The sequence below is a fragment of the Bos indicus x Bos taurus genome, chromosome 3 (assembly GCF_003369695.1).
Source record: "Bos indicus x Bos taurus breed Angus x Brahman F1 hybrid chromosome 3, Bos_hybrid_MaternalHap_v2.0, whole genome shotgun sequence".
Taxonomy (NCBI): Eukaryota; Metazoa; Chordata; class Mammalia; order Artiodactyla; family Bovidae; genus Bos; species Bos indicus x Bos taurus.
In genome coordinates, this window is record NC_040078.1 from 118,324,764 (window position 1) to 118,342,399 (window position 17,636).

The 17,636-nt window shown below is 55.2% G+C and overlaps 1 protein-coding gene across 5 annotated transcripts in view; it reads right to left on the reverse strand.

Moving 5' to 3' along the window:
• Positions 1 to 2,345: 2,345 nt before the first annotated feature.
• The window catches only part of HDAC4 (histone deacetylase 4), a 296,637-nt gene continuing 281,346 nt past the window's right edge, over positions 2,346 to 17,636 (reverse strand). For all 5 annotated transcript variants that reach the window (XM_027538100.1, XM_027538103.1, XM_027538102.1 and 2 more), the window contains 3 exons: positions 8,547 to 8,631; positions 7,488 to 7,629; positions 2,346 to 7,036 (listed from right to left, as the gene is read on the reverse strand). In XM_027538100.1, the coding sequence (XP_027393901.1) occupies positions 6,997 to 7,036; positions 7,488 to 7,629; positions 8,547 to 8,631 (267 nt within the window). In that variant the 3' untranslated portion in view covers positions 2,346 to 6,996. The remainder of the gene's footprint in view (positions 7,037 to 7,487; positions 7,630 to 8,546; positions 8,632 to 17,636) is intronic.

Genomic DNA, 17,636 nt, shown 5'->3' on the forward strand with positions numbered 1-17,636 from the left:
ATTAAACTCCGAGTCTTACATATTGAGTTAAACCATGTAATATCACCCTTTCAGTTTTGGTTGAAATATTTAGTATCACTGAGATACTGAATGGGAAACTTTTTCCTTTTGAAACTGTCACCTTCCAGGGCTTACTTTTTTCCTGTAGGCACTGTAACCAACTGTGAAGAACAAGCAAGGAAACAAGATGAAAAATGAGACCTCAGCTTTGGCTGGTTACTGGACAACGTGAAGGAATTGTCCATTTTTCAAGCATGATATGGTATTGTGCCATGTTTGTGAAGAGTCCTTATCTTCCAGGGATGTCTACTGAAATATTTGCAGGTGGGTGGGTGACGTGCTGCTGGGATTTGCTTCAAAGTCGCCCTGTCTGTGGGGAGAGGTGCAGACTCCACAGACGTGGGGTGTTTGCAGTGAAAGAAGGACTGGGGACACATATGGTCTCAGGACCCCTCTTTCTGCTGCTCTGTATTTGGCCAGACTCCTGATTCAGTCAGTGCTGGTGGAGGCGAAAGTCGGTGAACCGCTATGGGGAGTGACCATTCTGATTTAACAAGAGCTGACACCTTGCAGGGCCAACTCCCCTGGAGAGGGAGCCCCCACGATACCCAGGGCAGCGCGGTGTGTGGGGGAGACCACGCGGTGAGAGCTACATGCCTAAGTCAGGAGGGCTGGGCTATGCGTGCGGGTCACTCAGTGAACGAGCATGCAGCCCTTGTAGTGAGTTTCTAGAGGTGTGCGCATGGGTAGAAAGTACGAGTGAAAGTCACTCAATCATGTCCAACTCTTTGCGGCCCCATGGGCTGTCCACGGAATTCTCCAGGCCAGAATACTGGAGTGGGTAGCCGTTCCCTTCTCCAGGGGATCTTACCGACCCAGGAATCGAACCAGGGTCTCCTGCATTGCAGGCGGATTCTTTACCAACTGAGCTATCAGAGAAGCCCATAAGGTGAGCCCAATAACACACTATGGATGAAAAAGGCATTTACAGAAAATTCCGGCACCATCGCACTAATTTCTACTTCTATGGGGATAAAATAATGCAGCAAAGATGCAGAAACATGGACACAGAGTCCACACACCGATTCCAGGGCAGCGTTTACCCAGGGAGGAAAGGGAAGAGGACACGGAGCTGACCTGCGCCCCCCCGCATCTATTTACCGCAATGCTCACAGCAAAGTGTGACTGTGTGCTCACCCTGAAGGATGGGCACTCATACGTGTGTTATTTTCTCTACTCATTGTGGTTGAGGTATTTCACACTTTCAAAAGATTTAAAAAAAAATCAGTGCTTTATAACATACATTAAAAAATAATTTTCAGATAAAAATTATCCAAAAGATGTCACACAAAACCTGCAGGGCAAAAATAAATCTGAAGAAAAGCTGCCCTCACAAATCTCCTTGCCTAGAGCTTGGAAAGGACACACTCTTTCAAGGCTTCTTTATATCTGAATCTGCTTGGAAAACAGAATTCCTATTGGAATAAGATCCTCTCATTTTGCGTAAATTAATAAATATATCGTCATAAATACCAGCAAAGCATGAAAAGACTCAGGTTACACTGGAGCCTCCTATCTCTTGACACTGTCTGCATCAGTCAGCTATTGCTGCAATGATGCTGCATAACAAATATCCGCCTCTCCCCCCAACTCAGTGACTCCAGCTCCAAGGTTCTTGCCTGGGGCAGCTCTGCTTGTATCTGGAGGTGGTTGTGCTCCATAGGTCTCACTGGGGGCCTGGAGGCCCCTGGGTGTAGCATTTGGGGTTCCCAGAAAGCAGACCCTGGGTGGAGTCTGGTGAGCACAATATTTTTTAAAGAGCGTCCTTGGGGTCGACAGCTGAGAAAGGGTGAGGAAGGAAATATGACTTGGCAGAGGGAGAGCCCAGCTGGGGGCGGGCTGAGGCGCCCCTGAGTCGTTCTGTCTGGGGCCAATGGGACTGGACCCTCCCCACCTCCCCCAGTTATGTCACTGGATGCGAGCGCCTGGGAAGGGTATGACGGGCGGAGAGGTACGGTGGCCACGTGCAGGTGGCTGTGTTTGCAGGCTCACAGCCTCAGGGACACAGTGCCGAGCTCCAGAGAGGCCAGCCTCTGGTCCTTTCCCTTCAGCCTCGATCCCTTCCAAGGCTGTTTCCAGACCAGGATTTTGGGGAGAAAATAGAATTACTGGACTTGAATTACTGGACATTTAAGTGAAGATACACCTGTGGGCTGTCTGTACAGGTGGAAGGTGGCCGGGCTGCTGATGGGCTGGTGCCCAGGTGCCGCCCTGCCCCTGCCGCCCCTTGCAGGGACCCTGGCACGGAACCGGCGAGCATGAGAGCACACGGCAGAAACCACGGGTCGGAGGGCAATTAATGCTCTTTATTTACACCACAAGAGTGACAAGTCGCACGATGAGGTACAAATACTGGACTCCGGTGAAGTGGAGCCGGCCGTCGGGGGAGGACACCGCAGTCGGTGCAAACCACCCCCCACACAGAATGAAACAAGAATGAGAAAACCAAGGACAGAATCTCCAACTCCACTGAAAAAGGGAAAGGACCCCGGGAAGGTCCAGACAATCGAGAGAGAACGGATGCGAAGTTACAGAGGAGACTGGTCTCTGCCGCCCGCGTGGCGCCCACAGGAGCGGGAAGCGGGCGTCGGGGGGATGGGAACGCGTCCCACCGCGTTTTCTGCGACAGACCATGAGGAGCTCTTGGGTGAATAGGGTCAGCCCCCTCTTATACAGACACATGATAATGTTTGTCATTCTCATAAATTGGAAAGCAGCGCCTCCACTGTGGAGCACACACACCAAAAAGAAGATTAAAAAGAAAAAACAACCACCAACAGAAAATGTCTGCTTTCTTTTTCCTTCAACAGGAGGCTTCTAATCATGTCAAAGACACAAAGTGAGCTGAGCTGTGAAAGCTCTGCTTCATTACAAGGAAGAAATGGTGTCCTTTCAATGCAAAGTATGATTTTAAACCACAGTGCAGCACAGTTCATGACTGCTGAGTGTCAAGTGAAATCCTAGCCGTCCATCGCCTGCAAGTCAGGAAAAGTGGGCTCGGCTGTGCGGAAAGGGCCGCAGGGGCCGCGGCTTCCCCGGGGAGGGGGGGACCAGGGAAGAAACCCCATGGGGAGAATTCCTCCAGAGCAACTGCGGGAGACAGGCGGTCCACCTCGACCTCCGCGTAGGCTCCTACAACACTGTCTCCACATAAATACAATAAACTCTATTATTGGTATGCCACAAGGCTAGATAAACTTTTTCTTAATATGACAAATGTTTAAGTAGTCTTTTTATTTTTTCTTACAATAAAAAGTACAATTTCTTAAGAATAACTTCAGTAAGACGCAAACGTTCCCCCCTCCCCCACTCTCCTTCAAGGTTTTGTTTTACAGAAAGAAAAAAAAAAATCCCCATCTTTTGTTGTCTGCAAATGTCATGGGAGGGGAACAGAAAGGCATTTCTCTTCTTCCCCAAGCTGCCGCGTTTGCGTGCAAAATCCGTATACAATATAAAGACATGCCGCTCGTACAGCCCATGCAACCTCCAGGTGTAGGAAACTTAAAAAAATATATTCATATGTATTTATATATATATTTATATATGTATCAATGCCCGTAAAACACGTGGGCCCAAAAGTCTACAAAAAGAAGAATGGAATGAGCATGTGGCTGTGACCAGGAAAGGAGGAATGTTCCGATCGAAAATTAAAAACAAGAAACTCCATTGTTTAGTGCTGCAAAAACCAGACTTGCTTTCGTGTCAGAACCAGGACAAAACGGTCCTTCCTCTGGAAACAAACTTGGAAAGGAAGTCAAGAAAAACCTAAACGCTTTGACAAAGTGGCCCTTCGGAACCGGAGGGGCGGCTAGTCCCAGGCGGCCGGGGGCGGCCGGGGGACGGCTGCCTGCTGGTGGGGCTCGGGCGCCCGGAGGCGCAGCTGGAAGGCCCGGAGGGCAGGGGGACACGAGGTCCGCGGCATCACGGGGTTTCCTGCAAAGGGGTATAAAGTGCTCACTTGCTGACCCCCGGCCAGCGCCCCCAAGGCCTCTAAAAAGGAACAAAAAGGCTAGAGGTCCAGGGACCACAGCGGGAAGGTGTGGGTGCCCTCCCTGAGGCGGTGGGCGCTCGGGGCGGGCCCTCCGCCCTCTGCCCCGGACGGCTGGCTGTGGAGAAGGGCTGAGTGTGTCTTCAAAGGAAACAAAAGGTACACGGAACTGCTTTAAGCACGCCTGTGAAGCTGGAGCGAGCTGACAACGAAAACGGCCCCGGCGGGCCTTCTGCAGAGGAGGTCTCCGTTGGACGAGATTAGAAGTAAACCCTTCCAACAGGAACTTGGCCACCAAGGTCACCTGTTATCCCATCACCTGTAAAAACATCAGGTGACGTGTTTCTCCCCAAGAGCCACGGCCGACCGGAAGTGGGCAGGTGGCGGGGGTGGGGAGGGGCATCCCAGGAGGCCAGCAGAGACAACTGGCTGGGGCCTGCCTCCACTGTCGGGGGCTGGGTGCTTCCAGCTCTCCCACCAAGCTGGGCCTCAGGGCAAGGGGCCAGGAGGAGAGGGAACACCAGACACGGCCCAAGACCTTCCTGTCCTGCTCTTGATCACTGTCTTGAGTCCAACCAACAGCAACCTGACGACCAGGCCGGTCCAAGAATCTGGACTCTTTTGGTCCCAAGTCTGGCTGCGTCAGAGTCTCTTCCAGAAGCTACCCTGTAAATGTCACCAGACTTGAGACTTGGCTGGGGTTCCCTACCCATGGGCAAGCTGTGTCTGCGCTTCCTCGTCAGAACCCGATGCACACTCTGGAATGAAACTGGTGGCTTCGAGGGCTGGAAAATGAGTTACCACTAAAAAGTGATCCTTTTCAGTTACTGTCAAAGAGAAAAAAAAGAGCCAAGGATGGACGTCCTGATGGGGAGTCTGCTGTCCCCACGGGGTCACCAGGCAGCGAGGATCCAGGCTCCCCGCGGCCACAGGCTTCAAAGTTCAGGCCTGCTGCTCCCAGCCAGGGCCCTGCCACGTGGCTGCCGCAGAAGAGCTTGGGGAGGGTGCACCGGCCCCCTGGCCCCATGCGTGGCTGACAAGTTTACAAGCTGTTTGGAAAAGCCAAGTGAAAAATGCTATCCTGACCACGTGGTCAGAGACGTTTACACGTGAATTTCATGGATGCTGATGGCCCGTGGTGGCTGGCAAGCCCCTCAGCTCAGCGCTGCGAGGGTGCCCCCTGCCCACAAAGCACGGGCGGCAAAGAAAGGCTCCATGCTCTACGTGCAGCCACAGGCGGGCCCAGGCGGGCAGACCTCAGACCCTGCTGCACCTCCGTGCTCACTCTGAAAATAAACTCTGTGCTCACTGTACAAAAATAAACAAAATGAAAATAATAATAATAATAAAAAAAATACCTTCCAAAGTTAAAAAAAATGTACAAGCAAAAGTTTAGAAAGAAAAAAGGTTGACGTTATTACCATTCAGAAAACTGCTAAATGGTGAGAAAAAATGTAAAATTCACAAAACAATGCTTATTCCGGATCTTTTTGTGAAAAAGTTCATACAAAATCAACAGCAAATTGATATCCTTTGCTATAAAAACTTATCAGGTACACATGTGCATGGAGGCTTGGAGTGGGGAGGGGTCAGGTCAGAAAATAATTAAGATGAAGGTACAATCTTGCAGGGCAGGTGTCCCATGGCGAGCCTGTGATTGAAAGCTCTCCACTCTGGAGTTCAGAAATAACATGAGCTTCAAACTAGATCCCTTTCCACAAGCACCTTGAGAGCTGAGTCACAAGCCGTTCATTCGCCAGGGACCTTTACAATCTGCATTTATTTTATATATATATACTTTTTCTATAAATGCGTTATAAATATTTTATCAAGATTTCATAAGAATCAAGTTTCTTAGCTTGGAATACATTGGAATATATATTATACATATATATATATTTATTTATACCTAAAATTTTAAGCAATACTTCATGCTACTTGCTTTTAATAAAAAGCATTCCGATCGTAACACTGAAAGTGTGCCTAGGACATGCTTCACAACCAAATGGAGATGCTCGATTGTTATATGATGTACGAGAAAAAGAACACTTTGGATTCATTTAAAATTTGTTGGACTTCGAAACCCCCAACAGTATTTGCCACTATTTTGGAACTACCTCCATTTTTCTTCAACAGCAATAAAGTGAAACAGGGTGGCAGGACCTCAGCCCTCCAGAGCTGCTGGCCGTGGCGGGGACCACTTGTGAAGCGCCAGGCCGGTGCGAGCCGGCCTCCGGCCCACCGGCCACAGGGAGCGGTCCCACCCACTCCTGCTGTTTATTTTTCTTAAGGCATTGTTCCTCGGACTTCGGAAAACCCAGCCACAAAAATCCATCAGAGCAATAAAAAAAAAGGCACAAACGCGCATCTTCCGTCGGCTTTGAGAAACCAAAGCCGCACGGGCTCACATTTCTGCTTTTGTCCAGTTTTGTTTTCCTTAACCGCTCTCCCGCTCCACGTCCCAGCCCCACCGCGCACCCGGAGTGTGCAGGGGCAGGCCAGCGCCGGAGCGGCTGACTTTTCTCTGAAAAAGAAATAAGCTACAGGATGAGTTGAGTGGTTTACACGGAGACTGTGGAATTGTGGGGAATCACCAAACCGTAAGCACCAGTTTTAATCAAGTTTGTTTTGTGTCGTGAGATCTTTGATTTTCATTTTCTTTTCCTCGGGTCGGCTCGCTCGGCAGGCGGCTCTGCCACGAGCCCCCGCGGGCTCCCTCCCTCCGCGGCTGCCCTGGGGCGCCCGGAGCGCCCGCTCCCGCACGTCCGTGTGTCCGCGCGTCCCGGCGTCTGCCCGGGTCCGGCAGGCAGAGGGCCGCCGGCTGCGGCTCGCCCCGCCGCGCCCGCGGGCTCGGAGGAGGCCGGCAGGACGCAGGGCGGCAGCAACTTTTCTCGGCGGAGCTTCAAGACGGAGACAGACAAACAAGAGACCCGCAGCTGCGGGAGCGGCTACAGAGGCGGCTCCTCTTCCATGGGCTCCTCGTCGGGTCTGTTGGGGCGGGCGGGGGCGCGGTGGCAACAGAGGAGAGGGTGGGTGTGCGGAAGGTGGGTGTGCGAGGTTCCCACCACCCCGTCCCCTACTCCGAGCCACCCCAGCCCCCGACTCCTAGCTATCTCTGCCCCCTCCAACTCCGAACCATTCCCGCCCCCAACCCCGAGCCACCCCCGCCCCGACTCCTAGCTAACCCGCCCCCTCAACTCCCGGCGACCCCCGCCCCTCCCCTAGGGAAGTGTTCCTTCTGGCCCAGACGCCCTTCAAGTGTTTCTCCAGCTCTTGCTTCTGGAAAGAGGTGGCCGTGCAGTCTGTCCTGGGGCCAGGGTGAGGACACACACTCCCGGCTCTGCTGAGCTAGCACATGCCCCCAGTACACCCGGGAGCAAAGACCCAGGTCACCCGCAGAGGGCGGCAGCACCCACGGCCGGCCAGTGTCCGTGCTCACCTCTTCTCAGGGGCCTTCACCGCCACAGACAGCGAGGCCATGGCAGTAACAGTCTCGGCTTCCTCGTTCTCACACTTCTGGGCCTCGACCAGGGAGTAGCCAGCGGTGGAGGCAAGCCTCTGCAGGGAGCGCCAGTACTGGCCTGCAGAAGTGGGGGCAGTGACTGCTCAGATAGGGACCCCAACCCTGCGCTTGGACCCACGGGGTTCCAGCAGCACCCATCGGTGGCGACTTTAAAGCACCACGCTCTCCAAAGACCACAAGGTGGCCTGGTTAGAAACTCACAGAGGGTGGCCGTCTGGAAGAGCTTCCCGGTGGCCAGGAGAACTGGGCCCTGCAGGGGCAGGACAGCTGGGTGGGGGTGGGCTCCTGGGAGGGTCCCTCCCTCAGGGAGGGGCGGCTGGGATGGGCACTTCCTGACTCCCAGCGGGAGTCCCGAGATGATGGGGGTGGGTGCAGGCAGCCTCCTGGTGTCTCCTGGGCCTCGGGGCTCCTCATTCAGGAGGCCAGGAGCTCAGTGCACAGCAGGGAGACCCTGGGTCCCGCCCACGGACACAGACACTTGTGATGGGGCCACCCCACAGACCCAGGACAAAGGCGGGGCAGAAGTCCCAGGCTGTGTGCAGCCCCTGGGCTCCTGGGCCCGGCCACTCTGGGCCAAGGGTGCTCTGAACTGATGGAGTGGGGTTCGCTGGTCCAAGGGCAGAGGATAGACCCGAGGACACAGGCTTCCACGCGGGTCCCAGCCTGTCAGCAGGGAGCCTGGAGAAGGGACCTTAAGCCCCCCCTGAACCCCAGCTCTTTCGCCCCACAAAGCAGAGCTGGTGACCTGGCTGTGGCAGGCTGTCGGGATGCTAACGGGGGTGAGAGGAGAGTCACCGGCTCATCACATTCGCCCTGAAAGCCACGTCTCAACATGCAGGTCTGGGGACGGTACTGGCGGTGAGAGAGAAGCAGGGGATTGGGGTGGGGGGTGGGGAGGTGGGAGAAGGGCTGTGGAGTCCGGCCCCTCCCTTGGTGGGGGGGTCTCCCTCCTGAGCCCTGGGCCAGGCCACTTACTGTGGATTTCAATGACCTTCTCCATCGACCGCACGGCGTTGGCATTGGGTCTCTGCTGTAAGACCTTTTCTGGGAGAGGATCGAGCTGGGGACGAAAGAAGAATACATGGTGAATTTGAGGCTGTCAGTAGAATCCCCGTGCGTGTTCGGATGGGACGTCTGGATCATAGAATCCCCGTGTGTGTTCAGATGGGACGTCCGGATCAGCGTCTTCCTCACGTGTACGTGCTAACAGAGAAGACAGCTTGAAAAAGCCAGAGGTGGCTGTGGCATTACATAAATGTTTTCACAGAAGTAGACTTATTTTCCTTAAGGTGTTTCCCCTAGGAGGCTCTCGGGTACGTTCGTGGGTGCCTGTTGCAGGCAGGACACTGGCTGGTGTCCAGGGGCAGCTGGTGCAGAGGGGCGGCGGCGTGGGCTCCACTGCTGGATGCATGGCACAGCGTCAGGGGAAGGGATGATGACTTTTCGGAAACATCAGTTTCATCGCACTTGTAAACCAGGGTTTTATAGACAGGGCTTGAATATCCCCACTTTGGCCCTCCCTGGTGGCTCAGCGGTAAAGAATCCGCCTGCCCAGCAGTGGACGTGGGTTTGATCCCTGGGTCAGGAAGATCCCTTGAAGGAGGAAATGGCAACCCACTCCAGTATTCTTGCCTGGGAAATCCCACGGGCAGAGGGGCCTGATGGGCTGCGGTCCAGGGTGTCACAAAGAGTCAGACACGACTGAGCGACAAGCACATCTGCCCTTTAGGGTTTTCTTCCAATGATCAGAGAAAAGGTGGACAGAGGGTGTGAGCATCTCTGCTCTGAGCTCTCCCTGAAGTCCCTGAAGCAGGTGGAGTGGGGAGGCGCACACGGCCCGCCCATCTGATGGCCACAGGGTGCGCCGGGTGTCTGCCACAGAGCCGCCCAGCACGCGGGGTTAAACCGATCACAAAGTACTTGCTTCTCACAAATGCACTGCAGCCGCCAGCGCCCTGTGGGCTCATTTGCTGCACAGGCAGCCCCTGCTCCAGGGCCCGGCCAAGTTCCCTGTCGTCCCTGACTGACAGCTCGTGGCCCTCACTGTGTTTCTTTCTTTACTTTCACTGACTTGGCATCGTTGTTACTGTCTCCTGGAGTTGCTGTTGATTCGGGCTTTCCTGCACTGACGCCCCCCGTCTTGCTCAACAGACAGCTGCCTGGGCTGTCGTCCTTCTGCCTGAAGCTTCCTCCTACAGAGTTTCCCTTGGAAAAGGTCTCATGGGTCAAGCTTTCCCAGTTTATTTCTCTAGTCCCACCCACCCCAGCCCCACGGCTGACAGTCCCGCTGGGCCTGAGGCTCTGTGCTGGCAGGTTCTTCTTGACAACGGAAGACCTTGCCCCACTGCCTCTGCTTCCTTCGCTGTGAAGCGGTTGGTGTCTGGCTAACACTGCTCCTTGTGGCTTGCCTGTCTGCTCTCTCTGGCTACTTTCACAGCTTCCTGTTTGTCGTCGTGGTCCTGCAGTCACTCAGATGACCTTGGATGCAAGCGTTTTTTTTTTTTTTTAACTCTGGGTTGGGCCCCTTGCCTTCCAGAGCTGAGGATGGTGCCTCCATCAGTCACTTTTAGTCATCCCTCTGGTTCTGTATCTGCTCTACAAGCCCGCTTCTACCCCTTGTCTCTGGGTTGTGCTCAGCCTCATTCCTTCAGCTGTTGCTTCCAGGCTGTGGGATTCCCTGGTGGCTCAGTGGTGAAGAATCCTCCTGCCAAGGCAGGACATGAGGGTTTGGTTTCTGGGTGGGGAAGATCCCATGGAGAAGGAAATGACAACCCACTCCAGTACTCTTGCCTGGAGAGTCCCATGGATAGAGAAGCCTGACCGGCTATGGTCCATGGGGTGGCACAGAGTCAGACACAATTGAGCACACACACATCCCTTCCAGGTTATTAGTCTTCTCTCCAGCTGATCTCACCGAGTTTCTGTTTTCTGCTAATATGTTTTCATTTTTAGAAATTCCATTTGGCTCTCTTTAAAACATCCCATTTCAGTTTCAGCGATTTCTGGTTCATCATTCATTAGTATCTTTCTTCTAATATATTAAACATGATTACTTTATCGTTTAAAACTGAAATGAAAAATTAAGTTCTGGTAGTGCTGGTGACAAAAATGAGAGGAGGCACAGGTAAACATGTTAGGATAAGAAGGACCGTGACTACAGGAACAGTAGAGATAAAAGACAGCACAAGAACGCTGTTAACTTCAGTCAATAATTTGGAAAAATTGGCCGAGATAGAAAAAGTTCCTGGTAAAATGTAATCTTCTGAAATTTACTCAAGAAGGGATAAAAAAAAAAAAATGACAAAATCAGTCATTAACTGATTTTAATGAAACTTAAAAATTTCGCCCAAAGGAGACCCATGGCCCTGGAAAGCCCTTTCAGTCAAGGAACAGATTATTCTGACCCTACATTCACTATTACAGAGAAGAGGGTACTCCCAGCTGTCCATCAGTCTGTCTATCCCTCCAACCATCCATCATCCATCCATCCATCTATCCAACCACTCATCCATCCAACCAATCACCAATCCATCCATCCACCCATCTATCCATCCATTCAACCATCCACTATCTATCCATTTATCCATCCATGCACCCATCCAAGCATCCACCATCCATCCACTTATCCAACTATGCAACTATGCATCCATTCAACCATCCAACAATCCATCTATCTGTCCATCTACCCAGCCATCCATCAATCCATCCATCTACCCATCCATACACACATCCATCCATCCACCATCTATCCATTTATCCATCCATACACCCATCCAGCCATCCAACCACCCACCACCCACCCATCCATCCATCCATCCATCCATCTGTCCAACCATCCACCAATCCATCTATCTATCCACCTACCCATCCAACCATCTACCATCCATCCAACCATCCACCCATTTATCCATCCACCCACCCAACCAACCATCCACCCATCTATGCATCCATCCACTGAACCATCCATCCATTGACCAGTTCATCTATCCATCCATCCATCAATCCATCCATCTATCTATCTACCTACCCATCCACCAGTTCATCTATCCATCCATCCACCAATCCATCAATTTACCCATCCATCCATCCAACCATCCACCCATCTGTCCATCCATCCATCTACCAGTCCATCTATTTATCCACCCACCCACCCATCCATCCATCCAACCATCCACCATCCATCTATCCATTCACTAGTTCATCTATCCATCCATCCATTCACCAATTCATCCATCCATCCATCAATCCATCCACCCACCCATCCAACCATCCACCATCTATCCATTTATCCATCTACCAATCCATCTATTTATCCACCCACCCACCCACCCATCCATCCATTCACCAATCCATCCATCCACCCATCTATCCATCAATCCACCAAACCATCCATCCATCCACCAGTTCATCTAGCCATCCACCCACCCATCCAACCAATTCTCCCCCCAAAATAGATTGGAAAAACATGGTCTAATAGAAAAATGGGCAAAAAACTGGAAGAGAAAGGCAGAGTGGCCAAGAGACCCATGAAAAGGTGCTCAGCCTCTGAGGAACGAGGAAGTGACCCCTCTGCTGAACTGGGTGCTGTGCTGTCCTTCAGACTGATAGGGTCAAATGTGAGATGCCATGTTGCTGAGGTTGGTCCCCCACTACTGAGGGCCTGAGGGACAAACACTCAGATGCGACCTCGTAGACGTGGGACCACCCCTCCCTCCACTGGGATCTGCCTCAGGGACGCAGTTGCCCTCTGGCCATGGCTGACTGCACAGGGTGGGACCCTGATGTAATTCCCAACCTGGGCCAACCTGGTGAGTCCTGGGCCAGAGAGCAGATACAGGTGGGGAGCCCCTCCAGGAACACCTGCAGGTCCCCATGAGAACGGGGTGTCCCTGTGAAGACAGGAGTGTCCTTAAGCACCTTTGTCAGCGGGCCACCAAGGGCAGAGCCCAGGTCCCCTGTGGGTACAAAGCTGGAGCAGAAAACACGCCTTTCAGGTTTGGGGTCCTCATTGTGGCATAAACAGCTGTGGCCTTATTGTTGCAGTACAACTCTGATAGTTTGCTAGGATTTTATCCCTTTTAAGAAAAAAGCAGTTCTTTAGAAAATAACTCATTCCATAAAATGCCTATCACTTGAAGGCAGAGAGGTGTGTCAGAGCACGATGCCAGGAATTTTCTAAAATGCAACCCAGGTCTTGCTGCTCCCAGTCCTGGGGGGACCCCCACGTCTAACCTCCCCAGGGGGCCCTGGATGTGGCTGGGGGCTGACCCTCCAGGGGGCTGCATGGCCCTCCTCCAGCACCCTCTGCCTGGGTCACATCCGGTGAGCACCTTGGCGCCCACATTGCCGTCTGCCCCCCACCACCATTTCTGTGGTGGCTCCCCATCTTCAGCCGCTCTGGGCATCAGTCTGCCCTGAGCACACATCCAGCCTCCACTTTACACACAAGGGCTGGGCAGCGGGGGAGGCTCTAGCTCTTAAAATATAAATCTCTCATTACCTGGGGTCTTATTTTTCATTTAATAGACATCACTGAGCAGCCCAGGGAGAACCAACCACTATCCATCCTACAAACTTAGGAAACATCAGGGACCAAGAGACAGACCTCTGCCCGGCCTCGCAGAGCAGGGGCCTGCATCTGTGGGGCCAGCTTGGGTGAGGGGTGACGTTCATGCAGGGGCCAGGGCGGTGGGCCGTAGGGAAAGCAGGGGAGAGGGGGTCAGGCCGTGCTAAGCAGGGGAGGGACTGGGGGGCAGGTGCGACTGGGAGCAACGAATAGGGCTTGGCAGAGGGATCTGAGGCACATGGAGGTGTCCAGTGGCCCCAGGAGGAGAGCAGACAGGGGCCACCATCCTGCTCTTGGCCCGGCCGAGCAAGCTCGGAGAGCTGGGCTGTGTGCTTTCACTTGCCCGCCTGTGTCTGGAAGGAGCCAAGCTGGAGAGGCTTTGAGGACTTCCCTGGTGGCTCAGATGGTAAAGCATCGGCCTACAATGCAGGAGACCCGGGTTCAGTGCATGGATCAGGAAGATCCCCTGGAGAAGGAAATGGCAATCCACTCCAGTATTCTTGTCTGGAGAATCCCATGGATGGAGGAGCCTGGTGGACTACAGTCCACAGCGTCACAAAGTGTCAAGACACGGCTGAGCGACTTCACTTTCACTTTCACTTGGAAGAGAACAGAGGGCTGGCTGTGGGTAACGCCAAGTCCGAGTGATAGACAGGAGCCCCTGGCCACCCTGGGGCATGTTCACCTCGCGTGTATTCCACGTCACAACCGAATCAGAAAGGAGGCTCGGACTTTAAAAAGCCAGCCTCGGGGAAAGTGCGCAAGAAAACCCTTGTGCAGAGCGCCTGGTTGTGGGTATCGGTGTGGCTTGCTACTCTGCAGTTTACAAGAGCTCACACCACACCCTGAGTGAGCAGAAACCAGAGAGGTTACAGCACCAAAGAAAACGGTCCTTACGAAATCCTGGCTGAACCCAAGTCACAGCGTGTGTTTTCCAGAAAACGAAACTGCACTTTGGTGGGCATCTCTGGGCCCGCAGAGAACACGAGAGATGACGGAGCCCCCAGCCCATGCTCAGGGGCTCACGCCCTGTCCCACCATCCAGAAGCTGCCCCCAGCCTGTGACGGACCTGACGCTCACGGCCGTGCCCGGGTTCAGACGCCTGGCCACCCCGGCAGGTGCCCCGGCCCCTGCGTTCTTCCCAAGGAGACAGACAGCGTCCCCGGGGGCTCTCCAGCCGACCACACCCCCTGCCTGAAGGCTGGCTCTGCGATCCCCCCTCCCCATCTCGAGGATCCTCTGGGCAGAGGGCCCTGTAGTACTCAGAGCCACGGGGGCCCGGGGGCCGCCCCAGCCTGCTCTCCTGCATCTTCCCTTCTCTCTCGGCCTCTCCAGGACCTCTTCCAGAGATGGGTTTCTGGTCGGCCTCCTCTCCCGAGTCCTCTGTCCTCAGGCCCAGCCCCAGCCTCCCTGCTGGCTCCCCCGGGGAGGGGCCGGGCCGCCTGCAGTCACTTGTGACTGCGGTTCCCACCTGCTGGCCGAGCTCCTCTGGGGGCCTCAGGGAAGCACGCTCCTGCCAGGGCTGGTGCTGAGCCCTCCCGGGACATCCCCTCCTCGGGGTCCTTGAGGGGCTGGGTGGTGGGTGGGGTCCCCTCCCCCGCAGGAGGGCCTGCACGTCTGTCTGCTCAGGCTCTGCGGCCTCAGCGCGTGGACTGTATCTGGCGACAGGGCCGGACTCAGTGACTATCAGGGGCCGGCCACATGGCGTTTCCTGAGCCTCCTAGTGAGGCGCAGAGGCTTGGAGGACATTCCTGGTTTGCAACAGTTTTTAAACACTAGTGAAAATGAACCACATGGCACCAAAAAACCGCAACTCCTTCAGACAAAGGTTAGAAGACAGCCTCCACTGATAAGACAGCGGAGGGCATATGCCCAGGGTGGCGGGATGCTCCTGGGGCCCCCGAGGTGGGTTCTGGTCCCCACCTCGGGCTCAGCTCCTCATCTCCCCGCAGCAGGAGGCCCAGGAGCTCCGGGGCGGGTCCCCTCTTGCCGGCAGAGGGTGCAGGGCTGCTTCTCCGGGGGAAGGTGGGGAGCTGACGGGCCCGCTGGGGCACAACTCAGACACGTGGCCCACCTCCCCGACCCAGCACAAGCCGTGTCCTGGAAACACGACTGGGGGACAGCCTGCTCCATCCTCACGGCCTGCATGTGGGCGCTTCGGTGAGGTGAGCACAGGTGAACCCCAGCTGGCGGGCTGGAAGCTGACAGCGGGCTCGGTCAGCCCTGCGTCTCCTGCGTCCACCCGCTGCTTCTAACCCCCCGGGGCCGCCCCACTCTGCGGCCTGGCGAGGCAGTGCAGTGGGACAAGGGAGGGACACTGCCGCGGCCGCCGGCCACCTGATCCCCCACCACCTCCTGCCCGGGGTCTTGGACTTGGGATCAATGAGCCAGTGCCATGTGACCCCCCAGAAACCGCACAGCTAAATAGAAAATGGGCCCCAAAGGAGCCTCCCCTTGGGGGCGACCTGTGAGAGGGGAAGCGACTCCCCACCTGCCCGGGGCCCTGCCCTGGGCTGCAGGTCCTTGGCACACCCCCCACCCAGCTCCCGTAAGTGACATCTCACTGTCATCGTCCCCAAGGGCTGCAGATGGCGTGAAGCTGAAGCTAGTCAATACGACGGCTTTGTGTTCAATAGTCAATTCACACAACTTCAGTTCAGTAGTTGGTACGATGGCTGTTGTGGCGTGGCAGGCCCTCCAGGCCCAGCCCCGCGCGTGCCCCTCTGCTGACCCCCATGGGCGGGCGCCCCCAACACCGGCCGTGCACAGTCGGCTTCCCCCACCCCAGAGTGAGCCGTCCCTGCGCCTGGCATCAGCCTCATCAAAGGCCGAGGGGTGAGGCTCCCTCCAACTTTCTGGCATTAAAAAGATTTTTAAGAGACCTCGATAAAACTAGGGCTTCCTGCTTTTTGATGTGTTTCACCAAAGGAATACTTTGTCAGAAGAGCGCGAGCAGCTGAGCTGAAAGCCGAGTTCTCTACCGCTATTTTAAAATAGCTGGCTCTCAGAATCAAAAGCCCTCAAGACGGCTTGAATATAGAAATCAGCTGCCTTCTAGTAAAAGGGGTGAGGAGATCGCTTTATGGGAAGAGAGGAAAGGTGAAGACTCCTGCACACTTTGGAAAGCAAAAGCAGGCGGGTGTTTGCCAGAGAACATTCACACGTGTTGCTAACAAGCTGACCAGAGAGCGGAGATTCCAGCAGGCCCCCGGACCCAGGTGTGACTCAGGTTACAATGGACACCATCTAGGACACGCAGAGGTTGACAGGAGAAAACACAGCCCTCCCAGGTGCCTGCCCACCCAAGCTTACCACCTCCACCCCTGTTGCCAGCCAGCGGCCTGTCCCAGCAGACAGCCAGGGAACACAAGCCCGGGCCAGGGAGCACAAGCCCAGGCCAGGGAGCACGTGCCCCAGCCAGGGAGCAGGCATCTGATTCAGGGAGCACAAGCCTGGGCCAGGGAGCATGCGCCTGATTCAGGGAGCACGCACCTGATCCGGGCCAGGGAGCAGGTGTCTGATTCAGGGAGCACAAGTCTGTGCCAGGAAGCACGCACCCGATTCAGGGAGCAGAAGCCCACGTCGTGGAGCACAAGCCTGGGCTAAGGAGCATCGCAGGCAGGCCTTACAGGGAGCCGCCCTGCAGTTCTGCCTCTTTCCCTCCGTGCCTGGAGTCTTAGATCCCCCCCGTGAGCCCCTGGGCCTGGCCACTGGGAGCTGCTACTCCAGGAAGGACACACCGGTCCAGGGGCGGGACTCAGGCACCCCACAGGGCACCAGGTAACCCTGACCCTACTGAGAGAGGGTCCACGCACTCTGCGAACGTGGAGAAGCCCCGTTTCATCTGATGGGCCCTGGGGAGGGGAGCAGCCTCCAGGCGTTCCTGCATGGGCCTGCACCTCCCTAAGGCCCCCACGAGACCCTCTGTGTCTGGGGAGTGTGGACTGTGGGCCTTGCTCCACCGCGGGCCGGCTGGCGACCCGAGCCACTTGGCCAGTGCTACCATACACCAGCGGCTCTTTCCTTGGCCCCTCACGGCAATGCCATGGGAAAAGCAGCCAGAGAAAGCCATGTGGTGGGTGTGGGAACCACCCACGCTTCCCTGATGGGGTCAGGAGACTGGGATGTGGCCTCGTGTCCAAGGCCGTGGATGCATTTAAAGCTTCAGGAAGAGCACGGTTCCAAAATCCAAGGTGGAAGCTACAGAGTGGGTTTCTGTCATGAACTTCAGATTCTCAGAACCGACCCAGGCAGTATCCCCACCCCTGTCCTCCCCCCCTGGCAGCCGGGTGGCTTTGTCCACCAGGAGTGCCAGTGGGCGTGGGCATCCCAGGCCAATGGCATTTTAGCCTGGAAAACTCTCTCCCAGTGGGCCTCCCTCCGTGGAACCCTGTGAAGTTCCCTCTGAGCCCGGCTGTTAGGCCGGGCTGCTGAACCCAGTCCTGGGCATCGCCTGAGGGTCAGAGCAGCAGGAGAGCCACAGGGACCCGGGCCCATG